Below are 13,051 nucleotides of genomic sequence, written 5' to 3' on the forward strand. Positions count from 1 at the left end.
AACTTGTGTTCAGGTGGCCCAGATAAACAGCTGCAAGATTCCAGGGTTAGAGAGTTTTCAGTCACTTAGACTATTCCTTTTCCCCTTGCAAATGCATGCAGGATGATGTCCAGAGCTAGAGAAACCCCCTTATGTAAAATGATGGTGGTAATACCTACCAGTGGGTTTTTATTATCAGAGAAAATGTATATGCCATAGCACGTAGTAGCTGCTTGATAAATATCATAATTATTGTCTTTACAACTCTGGCTGTTACTAGTACTTCTCTGATTGTTAGAGTTAGCACCTTCCTAGCAATCATAAAAGAGATGTGATAGGATGAAAAGGCCAGTGGTTCCCACTGGGAATTAAAAATTGGGCGAAGTAGGAAGAAAGAACAATGAGACATCCATTTTTTCTTTTTCTTTTCTTATTTTCACTCTCAACTTCTGAGCAACTATCACCACACTGGAGTTTCTCTTAAGTTTTCTTCTTTTTCTCCTCTTCCTCACTTTCCCCCTGTAAAGTCTGAATCAGAGGCCAGGCATTTGCCAGGGAGAGAAGTTGGACAGAACATTCCATTTCTTTATGCCCCTTCACCCCAATCTCTGATTATAGTGAAGAAACTAGAGACTCTTTGAGCAGGACATGCCACCAGCATCCCTTGTGCCTTTGGATGAATAGTCTCTCAATTCAAATCTTACTACTTTCTTTCCAGGAAAGAGGTGTTGGCAGGGGAGGTGGCCAGGGATATGAAAGTACCGATTTGGAAAGCTGCTTAGTGGGGAATGAGCCACCTTCCTTGTTACAGAGAGTGGGGAACATCTGATAGGATTTCTCCGAGCTCAGAAGAGCTTCTTACTTCTCTGCCCTTCTTTTTTCACAGGTGGATCCCCACCTGTGCCCAGCTGTTCATCTCACAGAAGGAGCAGTGGGTCCATTTTGCTCCCAAGAGTGACTATGACTCCTCTCATAACATTGAGGAATATTTTGCTTCTGTTGCTTCCTTCATGTCCCTCCAGCTGAGGGACTTGGTCATTAAGTCTCTCGAGGACCTCGTCTCCTTTTTCATGATACACAAGGTATGTAGGGGACCAGCAGTAGGCCCTTTGAGGGGAAACAACCAAGACAGAATCAGAATTCCATCATGTAGGTCTTCAGCTACATTAGTTCATGAAAATGAGTTTTGTGACTCACAGCAAGCTTTCCTGAGGTAATTGCCTATACTAAATTGCCAAAGATCTCCAGAAGTGGAGAAGTTGTTACAAAAATTGAAAGAAGATAGAATAAAATGGAATTCATACCTCCTATGAGAGGGAATGGGGTCACTTTTTCATCCTCTGTGAAGGAAGGTGTTGAAAAAATTTTGTTATCAATCTTTGGCTTGATATTTAGGGAGTGTTGTGTGTATCATTGCAAACATTGGCTTTTGGTTCTTTGGTCTTTGAAGGGGTATCTCTGAAAACAAAAGGCTTTGTTGACCTAATTAATAACTTTCTTCATGAAACTACTTCAGTGAAGTAAAAATAAAAGCTAAAAACACTAAGCCTTGGATTTCAAAAGATCATAGCATCCCCTAAACTTAGATAACCTATGGACCAAGGCAGATTTGTTTACATTTTATGCCACGTGCACATTTTACCTAAAAAGGAGTAATAAAATTATATAATTGCCTGGTTATAAAAGGTTAAGTTCTAAGTATTTTTACAAATGAGGTAAAGATGAACAATTGTCCTTTTGCTCAAAAAAAGTATAGAAGCCAATGTTGCTGAATTTAGACTGTGATGTTAGCTTTGTAGCAAGGACCAATCAATAGATGTCACTGTAATCATCCACTTTGCTAAAGCAGAAGAGGCTAAGATGTGGAACAAATCCCACTCTAAAATTCCCCACAAAGGGAAAAGTTAAATCTTTATATGTCTGAAAGAAGGGGAGATTTATGGGTATTTGATACATGGTAGCTGTTCAGCAAATGTTTATCAATCATCCTTAAACAGATCTAGAGATGTCTAACATCACTGACTTAGGCAAATACTTTCCAGCTACCCTGTGACAATTTCATTAGGCAGGGTAGTTTATGAGAGGTATCTCCTATTACTACCCTCATAGGGAATTGTAGATATCTCCATGCCAATATTTCTGTTGTAGGAGTGTTGACATTTTGAGTGTTTAAAATAGACTATACACTCATTAGCTCCATTTGAGGTATACAGATAACTATTTATGCTTTTGGATTCTGTCAACAGATTTTTATTGAGCATCAACTATGTATTAAATGCTACCTTGGAGATTTCAGAGGAAGTACAGGGTTCAGACAGATCCTGCCCTTGAGGTTAGAGTAGAGAAAATAAGATGTACCTATAAATCTCTGCAACAGAGAAAGCTAAAATAGCATGAAGGAAATAGAAACACATAAGTTCAGAAGTGAAAGAGATTATATCTTGCTAGAGAACAGAGAAGCTTCCTAGAGCAGGGGCTTTTGAACTGAATTTTGAAGGGTGGGAAGGATTTGGAAATAATTAATGCAGGAATATCTAAGCAAAGAAAATATACTGAACTAAAACTTCTGGAATGGGGGATTGGATAAGCTCAGGGTGGGCTAAGCCATACCCAGACCTTATGTGAACATGAACAGTGCCTGGTACCCTGCATTTCCTTTTCTGGTATTCATGTAATACTGTGAATGGGTAAAAATCACTCCTTTGATTCTGGAAGGCCCCATCTTGTGACAGCTGCCATATCTTATATCTCCTGAAGGATGGGAATGATTACAAGGAGCCCTACCAAGAGATGGAGTTCTTCATACCTCAGCTAATCATGATCAAACTTGAAGTCCATGAACCCATTATCATCTTCAATCCATCTTTTGATGACTGCTGGGAATTAATACACAATTCTTTCTTGGAAATTATTAAAAACTCTAGGGAGATCCCCAAGGTATAGTACTGACTTACTCATTTATAGTTTTATTTACTTATCGAATAAAATATATTTAAAGTGACTGTTTGTACAAGGTAGTCAGAAGAGTTTTTATTTTGAGAGCTCAATCCTGAGTATGCCTCCCGTGACCCCAGACAGAAGATTTGGGCCATAAAGAAATGTCCACGCATTAGAGAATTGTGCTTCTTTTTTTTTTTTTTCCAACGTTTATTTATTTTTGGGACAGAGAGAGACAGAGCATGAACGGGGGAGGGGCAGAGAGAGAGGCAGACACAGAATCGGAAACAGGCTCCAGGCTCTGAGCCATCAGCCCAGAGCCCGACGCAGGGCTCGAACTCACGGACCGCAAGATCGTGATCTGGCTGAAGTCGGACGCTTAACCGACTGCGCCACCCAGGCGCCCCGAGAATTGTGCTTCTAATACAAGCATTAATGGGGCGCCTGGGTAGCTCAGTCCGGTAAGCGTCCAACTTCAGCTCAGGTCATGATCTCACGGTTCATGAGTTCAAGCTCTGCGTCCAGCTCTGCTGTGAGTACAGAGCCCACTTCGGATCCTCTATCCCCCTATCTGCCCCTTCCCTGCTTACATGCATGCTGTCTCTCTGTCTCTCTCAAAATAAACATTAAAAAAATTTTTTTAAGAATTATTTTGTCAGCAAGTAGAGTTCCCCTTTTCCTCAACATGACGCCAACTTCAAAGGGACAGATGTGTCCCAAGCCGTAACCAACTTGGGTTGACAATCCATGATGGAGCAACGCCATGAACTCACCAAGAATCTTCATGAAATGATACCTAATTTAGTTCTTGAAGTTCCATTTGTTTAACCACTGAAGACATCAAGGGGAGAGATTGAAGCTTCTCTTCCTGATCCAAGACCTTTCCAGCTTCCTTTCCAGAGTGGGATTGGTAATCATATTCCAGACACGTAGCAGACTTTTAGTGCTGGGCAGGATCACCCACATGAGTGTGACTCTTCTGTACTCTGTACTCCCTCTGGGTGGCTGAAGTGGCAAGAAGGCCAGTGTCCAGAGCCACACAGGAAAGGGAACCGTGGGGTGTTTTTCTCTATTTTTCTCCCCCTCCCTCATTGCCCAGGCATTATGTGTGATGCTTAGGTACTCTTAAGTACTCTTTTCTTTGCAGTCCTATGCTTAGAGGGTTCCAAGAGCTCAAGAGTAGAGTTTGGTGTTGTAGGGAAACATGTGAGGCCAAAATGCTCTAGTCTATTTCACCAGATAACTCTAAATTTGGGGTTTTGAACCCAACCATGCCTAGTTAACAAGAAAACTGGGTGTGTGGAAGGGAAAGAAACAGTGGGCAACTCTCCTACAATCGATATCCCTAGAAAGGAAATGAAAGAGAAGACCCTGTAATTTGGAAGGATAAGTGTGGGGCTTGGGGACAGATAAAATACATACCACTCAAGTTCTCTTTCACTGATCTTGATTAGCAATGTTTGCAAGCAGCTGGGCCGGGAGAGCCAAGGGCTCATGTGATCGCTCCTGCAAACACCCAGCAGGGGTGGTGGAATTTAGTGGATTCCCATGGCAAGAAGATGTAGTTACAGGTTATAGTGTGTACCAGGTTTGAAAGCTAGGCCCAAGTGAATGCCAATGACTTTATCAGACTGTGAGAAAAAGCAGCCCAGTCTCAGCATTCTCTATCTAGACATGCCCACAGCACTGGCTCCTGTGTCAAACTCCTCACACGGTTCTGTCTCTGAACTGGGTATTGAAACTTAAATTTTTTTTTTTAACATTTATTCATTTTTTTTTTTCAACGGTTTTTTTTTTTTTTTTAAATTTTTTTTATTTTTGGGACAGAGAGAGACAGAGCATGAACGGGGGAGGGGCAGAGAGAGAGGGAGACACAGAATCGGAAACAGGCTCTAGGCTCTGAGCCATCAGCCCAGAGCCCGACGCGGGGCTCAAACCCACGGACCGCAGATCGTGACCTGGTTGAAGTCTGACGCTTAACCGACTGCGCCACCCAGGCGCCCCTAACATTTATTCATTTTTGAGAGACAGAGAGATACAGAGCATGATCAGGGGAGGGGCAGAGAGAGGGAGATACAGAATCTGAAGCAGGCTCCAGGCTCTGAGCTGTCAGCACAGAGCCCGACACAGGGCTTGAACCCATGAACCGTGAGATCATGACCTGAGCCAAAGTTGGACGCTTAACTGACTGAGTCACCCAGGCACCCCAAAACTTAAATTTTTTTTTAATGTTTATTGTTTTTGAAACACAACTTATTTATGTGTTTTATTTATTTATTTATTTATGAAACACAATTTATTGTTTTTGAAACACTGACTGGGTGCCCCGTGAACTGGGTATTGAAACTGAGTGCCCTAAGAACTGGTGCCCCAGGTGCCTCATGAACTGGGTATTGAAACTTTAAAAGAATAGCCCCTCAGGTTGAGTATCTAATAAGTATATCTAAGAACTGCAACAGACGGACATTACCCCTAATCCCTACCTTTCCTGCCTTTTTTTATGGTTGAACATAAATATTATTTTATTTCATTTATTTTTATTTTTTAAGTGTTTATTTATTTTGAGAGAGAGAGAAAGAGAGAGAGAGAGAGAGAGAGAGAGAGAGAGAGAGAGAGAATCCCAGGCAGGGTCCATACTGTCTGGGCAGAGTCCGACGTGGAGCTCAAACTGACAAACTGTGAGATCATGACCTGAGCCAAAATTAAGAGATGAATGCTTAACTTAGCCACCCAGATGTCCCTCATTTTATTTATTTTGGAAGTTTTATTTTAAAGTAATCTTTACACCCAATGTAGGGCTCAAAATCACTGTCCTGAGACCAAGAGTTACATGCCTTACCAAACAAGCCACACAGGTTCCCTTAAACATAAATTTTTTTAAGTTGGGAAAAATGTCAGCATGAAGTTTTGAAAATAAGTTTCAAGGTATAGAAGGGAAGCCTACCTATGAGAAAGTTACTAAAGGAAAGCAAAGTACATATTAGAAAGTATTTGTCTTGGCAAAAAAATTAAGACATAGATGTTGTAATACTGATTGAAATGAAAACAGGTGAATGAGCGGCATAAATAAAATGAGGTGGGGTGAAATAAGGAAGGGTTTTCTAAAACTAAAAATGCAGTAAGGAAAAAAATCAGCATTAGCAGCCATGTCAAGACATTACTTTCGTAATCAGGAGTACACACACAGACACACACACACATTACTATGGAGTCTCCCTGATGGGAGACTTTTCTCACTCAGAGTGCCAGGGAAATCCCAAACTTGGAGAAGTGTGCAGGCATAAGCACTGAGGGTGATGACAAGACCAGGAAGTCAGGGATCAGAGAACCATGGAGATTAGAAGATAGTAAGAGTGATTACCTGGGAAGGGCACCATTGATCTCAGCTCAGTTTTACAGACTACTAAGGAGCATGGGAGAACCTGCCACATTTAAAGGGCAATAAAAGGTATTACTTCCTCTTTTGACTGAAGACTTCTCAAGAAACAATCCCTTATGCTGTCCACATGTGATCTGTTGAGTGGCCTGGATGTACCAGTTGTGTGTCCCTAAACCATATCTTTTTTTTTTTTGTAATGTTTATTTTTGAGAGAGAGAGAGACAGGCAGAGAGAGAGGGAGACAGGATCAGAAGTGGGCTCTGCACTGACAGCAGAGAGTCTGACACAGGGCTCGAACTCCCGAACTGTGAGATCATGTCCTGAGCTGAAATTGGACATTTAACTGAGCCACCCAGGCACCCCTCCCTAAATCATTTAATCCATATGCTTGACCAATGCCCTATCCTCCATCTCCTTGGAGAAGGATCACTCCTCCATTGTCTGCAGCATGGCCACAGCAAAGAAACTGTTTGTTCCTCTGCTGGCTTAAAAACCTTGGAATTGTCCAAAGAAGGAGGATACAGACCATTTGCACTGGGCTTTCCCTCTTTCTAAATCAGTGTATTCTCATCCATGGTGTATAATTGCTGTAACCGACTAGAGCACTCTGACAGTCTTTTCTGGGACCCATCACCATAAGCTTTCTTAGGGAGGGCATTGGGTACCCAGCACGGACTTGGCAGTCTTCTTGAATCATGCAAGTGAGAACATTTCCCAGGGATACACACATGCCATTTAGAAGTTGGAGTACTTGGGGCGCCTGGGTGACTCATTCGGTTAAGACTCCAACTCATGATTTCAGCTCAGGTCATGATCTGACGATTCTTGAGATCAAGCCTCACATCAGGTTCTGCACTGACAGTGTGGAACCTGCTTGGGATTCTCTTTCTCTCTCTCTCCCTCTCTCTCTCTCTCTCTCTCTCTCTGTCTCTCTCTCTGTCTCTGCCCCTCCCCTACTCATGTTCTCTCTCTCTCAAAAATAAATAAACTTAAAAAAAAAGGAGTACTTGAATTATCAGAAAAGATACTGTTCTAGCTATAGACTTTTTTCCCCCTCTGATCTGAGAGAAGAATCTAGTGTCTCTCCTTTTCTTCAGGGGAGAAAATGGAAGTTCAGAGAGAAGTAGCTTAGCTCAGGTCACATGGTCAATTAGCAGCAGAATCAGATTTAGAACCCATGTCTCCAATAACTTCATTAGGAAAAGCTGATCAGGGGGACAGGGAGCCACCACTATAATACTCATTCAGTCACACCATATTTACTGAGCACTTACTATGTGCCAAGCTCTTTAAAAAAATTTTTTTTAATGTTTATTTTTAAGAGAGAGAGAGAGAGAGAGCCTGAGTGGGAGAGGGGCAGAGAGAGGAAGACACAGAGTCTGAAGCAGGCTCCAGACTCTAAGCTGTCAGCACAGAGCCCAACACAGGGCTGGAACCCACAAACTGTGAGATCATGACCTGAGCCGAAGTCAGATGCTCAATAGACTGAGCCACACAGGTGCCCCACTATGTGCCAAGCTCTTGTTGAACTCTTCACAATAGTGAAGAAGTCAGACACGATCCAGGCCCTCGTGGTATTTATATCCCATGACAAACCTAAAACGGCTCATTATACATTATTTCATTACAGTTGTGCTGAGTGGGAAGAGTTCAGAATGTGAGCTTTAAGCAGGGAAACTTAACATCCTAACTAGAGGCCCAGGGGACTCTCCAGGGACAGGAGACCTGAAAGGGGCAGGGAAAGATGAGTAACCCAAGAGGGAGAGAAGAGAGGATAGAGGTAAAGGGACCAGGAGGGTGATCCTGGCACTATCCAAGGGGAAACAAGTGTCAATGCAACTGGTGTCTCTGGAAGGGAGTCCATTGCAGAAGATTTTACCTTTGGTACCATCTCCCTTCCTGTGTCTTGTGGATGTGTCACTACATAAAAGTGGTTTCTAATCCTTTAGGTGGAATCTATCCTGTTCCCGGAGTTGAAAGGATATAATCTGATTCTTGGAACCATTAACCCTGAAGAAAAACTGGTTTCTGATTTTGTGAATCAAACCTTCGAGGTATTTCAGAAAAATCAAGTCGGCCCCCGCAAGTAAGTGGGTTTAGTTGTAACTTAGCCATTTTGGCATTGGTTTGTTTGTCATCAAATAAATAATTGCTGTTCCCATGCACCCAAAACACACTGTAGTAAGAACAGCCAACACTTACATTGGAATTACTATTTATCCCCATCTTACAGATGAGGAAACTTTCCCAATGTTATACAGCAAATAAATAAAAGAACCAGAATTCAATTACAGGTGTGCCTCCACTATCTGAAAGCTGCAAGGCCAGATAAGTTTTGGCATTTAGAAATTGCTGGATTTTAGCAAAGTAACATAATGCATATTTCAGATATTATGATGCAGCTTCAGCAAGATCTCAGGTTGCACCCCTTCATTAAATCTATTGATATTTCTGGAGTGAAAAATATGACTATTCACACAAGTATCCTCACATCGGTTTACACCAGCTTTTGCTATCAAATGAATTTTGAAGCAGCTTTCTGTTTTCAGAGCTTTTGGACTTAGGAATTAAAGGACATTGAGGACAAGTTATCTGAATGCTCCTTAATCATTGTACTGTTGGGGGGCACCTGGGTGGCTCAGTCGGTTAAGGGTCTGACTCTTGGTTTCAGCTCAGGTCATGATCTCACGGTTCATGGGTTTGAGCCCTGTATTGGGCTCCGCACTGACAGTGCAGAGCCTGCTTGGAATTGTCTGTCTCTCTCTCTCTCTCTCTCTCTCTCTCTCTCTCTCTCTCTCTCTCTCTCTTTCTGCCCCTCCCCCCTTCCTTTTATCTCAAAATAAATAAACTTAAAATCATCATACTATAGAATATCTCACAGTTGCTCATGTGAGCAGTCCCTAGTTTAGGGTGATCATTTATATAATACTGCTTCCAAACTGAGACACTTTGAGAGTGAAAAGGTATTAACAATTACCATGGTACAACAAGTGTAAATCTAAGCTGTCCCAGGAAAACCAGGATATATGGGTTTCCTGACTGCAGCTCTGTCAACATTTTAGACCAGAAAATCCTGTATTGTGAGGAGCTGCTGTGCATGGTAGGATGTTTAGCATCATCCCTGGCCTATACCCATCTTCCCACAACCAAAATCATCCCCAGACATGGCCAAATGCCCCCTGAGTGGTCAAATCGCCCTCAGTTGAGAACTACTTCTGATCTAGTCTGAGAATCATAAATTCAGATTTGGAAGCTCTGCCCTTATGAGTTTGATTTAGGGACATCTATTTGAAACCTCTGTTCTCCCTGTTCTTGGAGTCTGACACAGTTTGTCTTTCTGGACTGACAGATTTGGACTGACTGCTCCTCAGATTGTATCTCAGTTTTAGAATCTCTGAAGTGTTGGGGCACCTGGGTGGCTTAGTTAAACGTCCGACTCTTGATTTCAGCTCAGCGCATGATTTCACAATTTGTGAGTTCGAGCCCTGTGTCGGGCTCTGCACTGACAGCATGGAGCCTGCTTGGGATTTTCTCTCTCTTCCTCTCTCTCTCTGCTCCTCCTCCTCTCTCCTCAAAATAAGTAAAAATAATAAACATTTAGAATCTCTGAAGTGTTGGCCAACTCTTGGAAGTATACCACTGTGGCCCCAAAATTAATTCTGCTTACTTAATACCTTCTTATTTTAATTCAAACATTTTTTAAAAAGGTCTTATTTTTAAGTTATCCCTACATCCAATGTGGTACTCAAACTCACAACCCCAAGATCCAGAGTCACACGTTCTACTGACTCCGTGAGCCAGGCATCCTTAATTCAAACGTATTTTAAGTCAGAACATCCCAAACACATCCTCCTCCAATTTGAGAGAAACTGTCCAGCTATTTTTGCATGATATGACAGAGCAGAAAACTAAATTTATCCCATAGATGTTAGGTTCATTAGTTCCAAATTTTCATCTTAAAATTTAGACGTAGGGTTTTAGAACTGGAAGAAAGGATAGGAGCTAATATGTTGGGCAAAGCATTCGTTGCTTTATATGTATATTATTGTAGGTAAGCTTTACAGCAATCCTATGAGGTGTTACTATTTCTACTTTAAAGATACTGATATTTGGAAAAAAAGAGAAATATCTTGTCTAAGTTCATATAGCTAAGAAGTGGCAAGATTGGAGTTTGAAGCCAAAGTTCTGAATTCCCAGTTCACTGTACCTTTTGCAACGTTATATTTCCCTTTCCTGGCTAGGGCTAATTTTTACTATATTTATGTCTTCATTTTCCCCTCTGCCTAATCTGATTTGGTGACCTGTATTTGCTTGTCTGATTTTACACTCTTCGATTATGGAAGATACTTAAATGTATACAAAAAATACGATGACTTATTGGATAACACGGCTGAACAAAGCATCACTGCATTCCTGAAAGAAAATCATGATATCGAGGATTTTGTGACGGTAGGGAAAGTAATTTGATATATATCTTGGAGACGTGTGCTGCAGACAGTCCAATGAGTAGTCAGTGTATTTCGATACATTGTGCTGTGCTCAACATTGGACTGGGTTGGCTGGGGGTGAGGCTGGGGCAAAAGCAGGGAGGCTAAAGGCAAATCAAGCTACTGACTGTGCTCCTTTCTACAGAGGATCAGTAGCATAAAAAAGCGGAGAAATGAAATTGCCTCCATGCACATTACCGTGCCTTTGGCCATGTTCTGCCTTGACACCATGACCCTGAATTATGACCTGTGTGAGCGAGCCCAAAATTTGAAAGACCGTCTGATTCAATTCCAAGTGGATGTAAACCGGCACACCAATACCAGGTATCGTGATTGTGGGTAGAGAAGTAGCAACAGTATTTGGCATGAACGGGAGAATAGAAAAGTGGACAAAACTTGCACCTTCTATTAATGACCAGACAGAACTTCTAGCTCAAGTTGTTTTTGCCCCCAGAGTGAGGGTGGCAGGGAATTCAGGTTCAGGCTAGAAGGTGATCAGTAGGGAAAAAACTACATGGGGCTTGGAACAGGAGTGTGGAAAGCATCCTGCGGCTATCCATCTCTGATCTCTCAGTGTTTGCTTCCTTGGAGGCACCGTCAGGGAGATGCTGCCTCTTGGGTTTGGCCATCAGAGGTCCTCTCCCTGGCCATGTAGTACATTTTCAGAGACACAGGGTGCTTACAGGCACCCCCCTAGAACCACTCCTATGCAGGCTTCTGCTGTACAGATCTGAGGATTCTGTCATTTGGTCTTAATTAAGCTCTATGTCATACCTTCATTTCACTGATGACTATATATTAGTCCAGACGTTTTTGGTTCTAAGGAATAGAAGCCCAGACAGGTTGGCCAAAGTGGAAAAGGTAATTTGAGTCTCACGTGTTGAAAAGTTGAGGAATTGCTAGCTTCAGGCCATCAACACTACAATTAGGATGCAGTCTCTCTCCCTCTACTGGGCTTTCATTCTCTCTCAGGGTTTCTCCTGTTTGTGGGCCCAGCAGTTCCAGGATTACATCCTCCCTGATTCCCATCCAGAGGGGTCAGTGGTTTCTGTCTTTCCAGTTACCTTAAAAAGTCCTGGCCTGTGTGACACTAGCCTGACTTGGGTCTTTTGTGCAGCACTGAACCAAATGCCATGGTGAAGAAGATGGCTTAGATCGGGTGGCAGTCCCATCTCTGGGGTGGATGTCTGCCTATGTGAACCATGTGAATTTGGGGTGGGGGTACCCCAAGACTTAGGGTGTTGTTCCCAGAAGAGGGAAAGATGCTAAGAGGCTGGGAGACCAACCATCTGGGGTCTTTCTTATAAGAGCACTAAACCCATATATGAGGGCATAGCTCTCATGACCTATTTACCTTCCAAAGGCCACCTCCAAATACCATCACATTAGAGAATAGGTTTTAACATAAGGATTTTGGGGGCACACAAACATTCAGCCTGTAGCAAAAACACTAGTGCCCAGTGTGTGGCTGTATTTGAAGTCTAGGCCTTGAAGGAGATGATGAGGTTAAATGAGGTCATAAGGATGGGATCCTAATCCGATAGGGCTGTTGCCCTTGTAGGAAGAGGAGGAGGCACCAGAGCTCTTTCCCCCTCTCCCCACATGAGGACACAGTGAGAAGGCAGCTGTCTGCAAGCCAGAAAGAAAGCCTTCACTAGGAACCAAATTGGTCGGTACTTTGACCTTGGACTTCCCAGCCTCTAAGAACTGTGAGAGAATAATTTCCTGTTTTTTAAGCCATCCAGTATGTGATGTTTTGTTATGGTAGCCCAAGCTTACTGTTAGAATACCCGACTAAAAATGCAAAGGAGGCTGGGACGTGTAATGTGGCTCTGAGTCCAAAAAGTGGAAAATACTATGTAATATTGAGCCTATGTAGTACAGTAGATAAATTTTCCCTGCAGAAAGTTTCTAAATTGTGTAGAAATCATTTTTAAGATCCGAAGTGTCTGCAAAGATGTTTTAATCATTTTTTCTTCAGTTTGATGTAATTAGCTTCACTATGGAGGGGTCTCTATACATTAAGAAGGAATATTGAGTGTCAACTATACTTCAGTTGAAAAAACAAAAACAACAAAAGAAGGAATATTGAGGACTGAAAATATTGGAATGAGTGGTTTTTATAATGCATGAATGTCAACATGTAATAATCAATTACTAATAAAAATTATGATAGCTATTGCTAGCATTTCTTAAGGGCTACTATGTGCTAGCCATGGATGTATTACAGGCAGTTTGTTCCTAATTATAATTAAAATACTGATGATGG

The 13,051-nt window shown here is 42.1% G+C and overlaps 1 protein-coding gene across 6 annotated transcripts in view; it reads left to right on the plus strand.

Annotated features, from left to right (window-relative positions):
* The window catches only part of DNAH3 (dynein axonemal heavy chain 3), a 170,856-nt gene that overhangs the window by 24,688 nt on the left and 133,117 nt on the right, over window positions 1-13,051 (plus strand). For all 6 annotated transcript variants that reach the window (XR_007147732.1, XM_047838156.1, XM_047838154.1 and 3 more), the window contains 5 exons: window positions 866-1,061; window positions 2,737-2,916; window positions 8,245-8,381; window positions 10,639-10,744; window positions 10,928-11,106. Coding sequence is in view for 5 of the 6 variants with exons in the window: in XM_047838156.1 (XP_047694112.1) it covers window positions 866-1,061; window positions 2,737-2,916; window positions 8,245-8,381; window positions 10,639-10,744; window positions 10,928-11,106 (798 nt within the window). In the remaining variant the exon portion in view is untranslated. The remainder of the gene's footprint in view (window positions 1-865; window positions 1,062-2,736; window positions 2,917-8,244; window positions 8,382-10,638; window positions 10,745-10,927; window positions 11,107-13,051) is intronic.

This window comes from Prionailurus viverrinus, chromosome E3, assembly GCF_022837055.1.
Source record: "Prionailurus viverrinus isolate Anna chromosome E3, UM_Priviv_1.0, whole genome shotgun sequence".
Classification (NCBI taxonomy): Eukaryota; Metazoa; Chordata; class Mammalia; order Carnivora; family Felidae; genus Prionailurus; species Prionailurus viverrinus.